Below are 1,159 nucleotides of genomic sequence, written 5' to 3' on the forward strand. Positions count from 1 at the left end.
TGAAGTAGTGGATCTTTTCTATGACTGTGTTGACACAGAACTGAAGTTCTTCAAATAAAGTAAGCACACACTTCAATTCTTTAGATACCGAGTTTCTTGTACCAGGTATCAGTGAATGTGAATTGTTAGATCTGATTCTGATCCTCTTCCTTGTCTTTTACACTAAGCTAAGGGTGTTCAGAATCGGGTCCAAAGCCACCTTTCTACCTCAGTGCATCTGCTCAGATTGCCTCTAACGTCCCTTTTCCCTGTGCTACATTGCAGGCTTTTTTTTTTTTTTTTCAGTTTCACTATTGCTTGGAATGGATTTTAAATGAATTTTATCTCATTTCAGCTATGGTGGCTATTGTTAGCCTTTTCACTAGAAGACTGCCAAGTTCTTCAAGCCTTGAAAGAAAGTCTTCACACTTGTGAATTTGCAGGAAAAACATTTCTAGAGGAAAAAATGTTACTTGCTAGCTGTATCCGGTTAACAAATTGCTTTCCTTTGTCCAATCTTGTGGTGTTCCTGTTTGTGTATGTATATAGTGAAAGGAGGAAGTCACTGACTGGTCCAATTACTGTGTGCATGCTGGCTAATTTAGTACAGAATGTTTAAATATGTACATTGGGCAACCAATTAAAGCAAAGATTAACTTCATCAGGCTAACTGCCATATTGTCATTGAAAGCAATCTGGTTTTTCCTCTATTGCTCAGGACTAGGCTTGCAGCAAAGCTGACTTGCATTTTTCTCTTCTTGCCAATTCATACAAAGAATGGTAGAGCTGCAATCCCAGTTTTGAGTGGGCAGGAAGGTAAGTCCGTGTTCTTGACCTTGCAATTCTGGTCTCAGAGGGACAAATCTGGTTACAGGAACTCAGCATCTGACATTGTGCCCGTACAAATTATCAGAATTAGGTTCCCCCAGATTAAGTTTTGCCTTCACCTGCACCCAGTTTAGGGAAGCTTGTGTTTGTAATGCACCTGGCTGCTGCTCAGCACTGAGTACTACAACACAGAGCCAGCCTGGAGGCCCCAGACATCTGTACACAACCTGTTGGCTCTTAAGATGCAATTAATAAGGTGTCATATTTACATACAAGCTACAAATTTGGATTTTTTTGAGGGAATAGATGCTGGAAATTGATCAATAACTGACTTCATCTTTCTGCCTTTGTC

At 40.1% G+C, this 1,159-nt stretch overlaps 1 protein-coding gene across 1 annotated transcript in view; it reads left to right on the forward strand.

Annotated features, from left to right (window-relative positions):
* SCRN1 (secernin 1) overlaps positions 1 to 639 on the forward strand; it is a 26,458-nt gene extending 25,819 nt beyond the window's left edge. Inside the window, exon 7 of the mRNA XM_010174894.1 lies at positions 1 to 639. This exon is cut by the window's left edge and continues 118 nt beyond it. Coding sequence (XP_010173196.1) covers positions 1 to 8 — 8 coding nt within the window. The 3' untranslated portion in view covers positions 9 to 639.
* The last annotated feature ends 520 nt before the right edge of the window (positions 640 to 1,159 follow it).

Source organism: Antrostomus carolinensis, unplaced genomic scaffold, assembly GCF_000700745.2.
Source record: "Antrostomus carolinensis isolate BGI_N321 unplaced genomic scaffold, ASM70074v2 scaffold14929, whole genome shotgun sequence".
NCBI classification, from domain to species: Eukaryota; Metazoa; Chordata; class Aves; order Caprimulgiformes; family Caprimulgidae; genus Antrostomus; species Antrostomus carolinensis.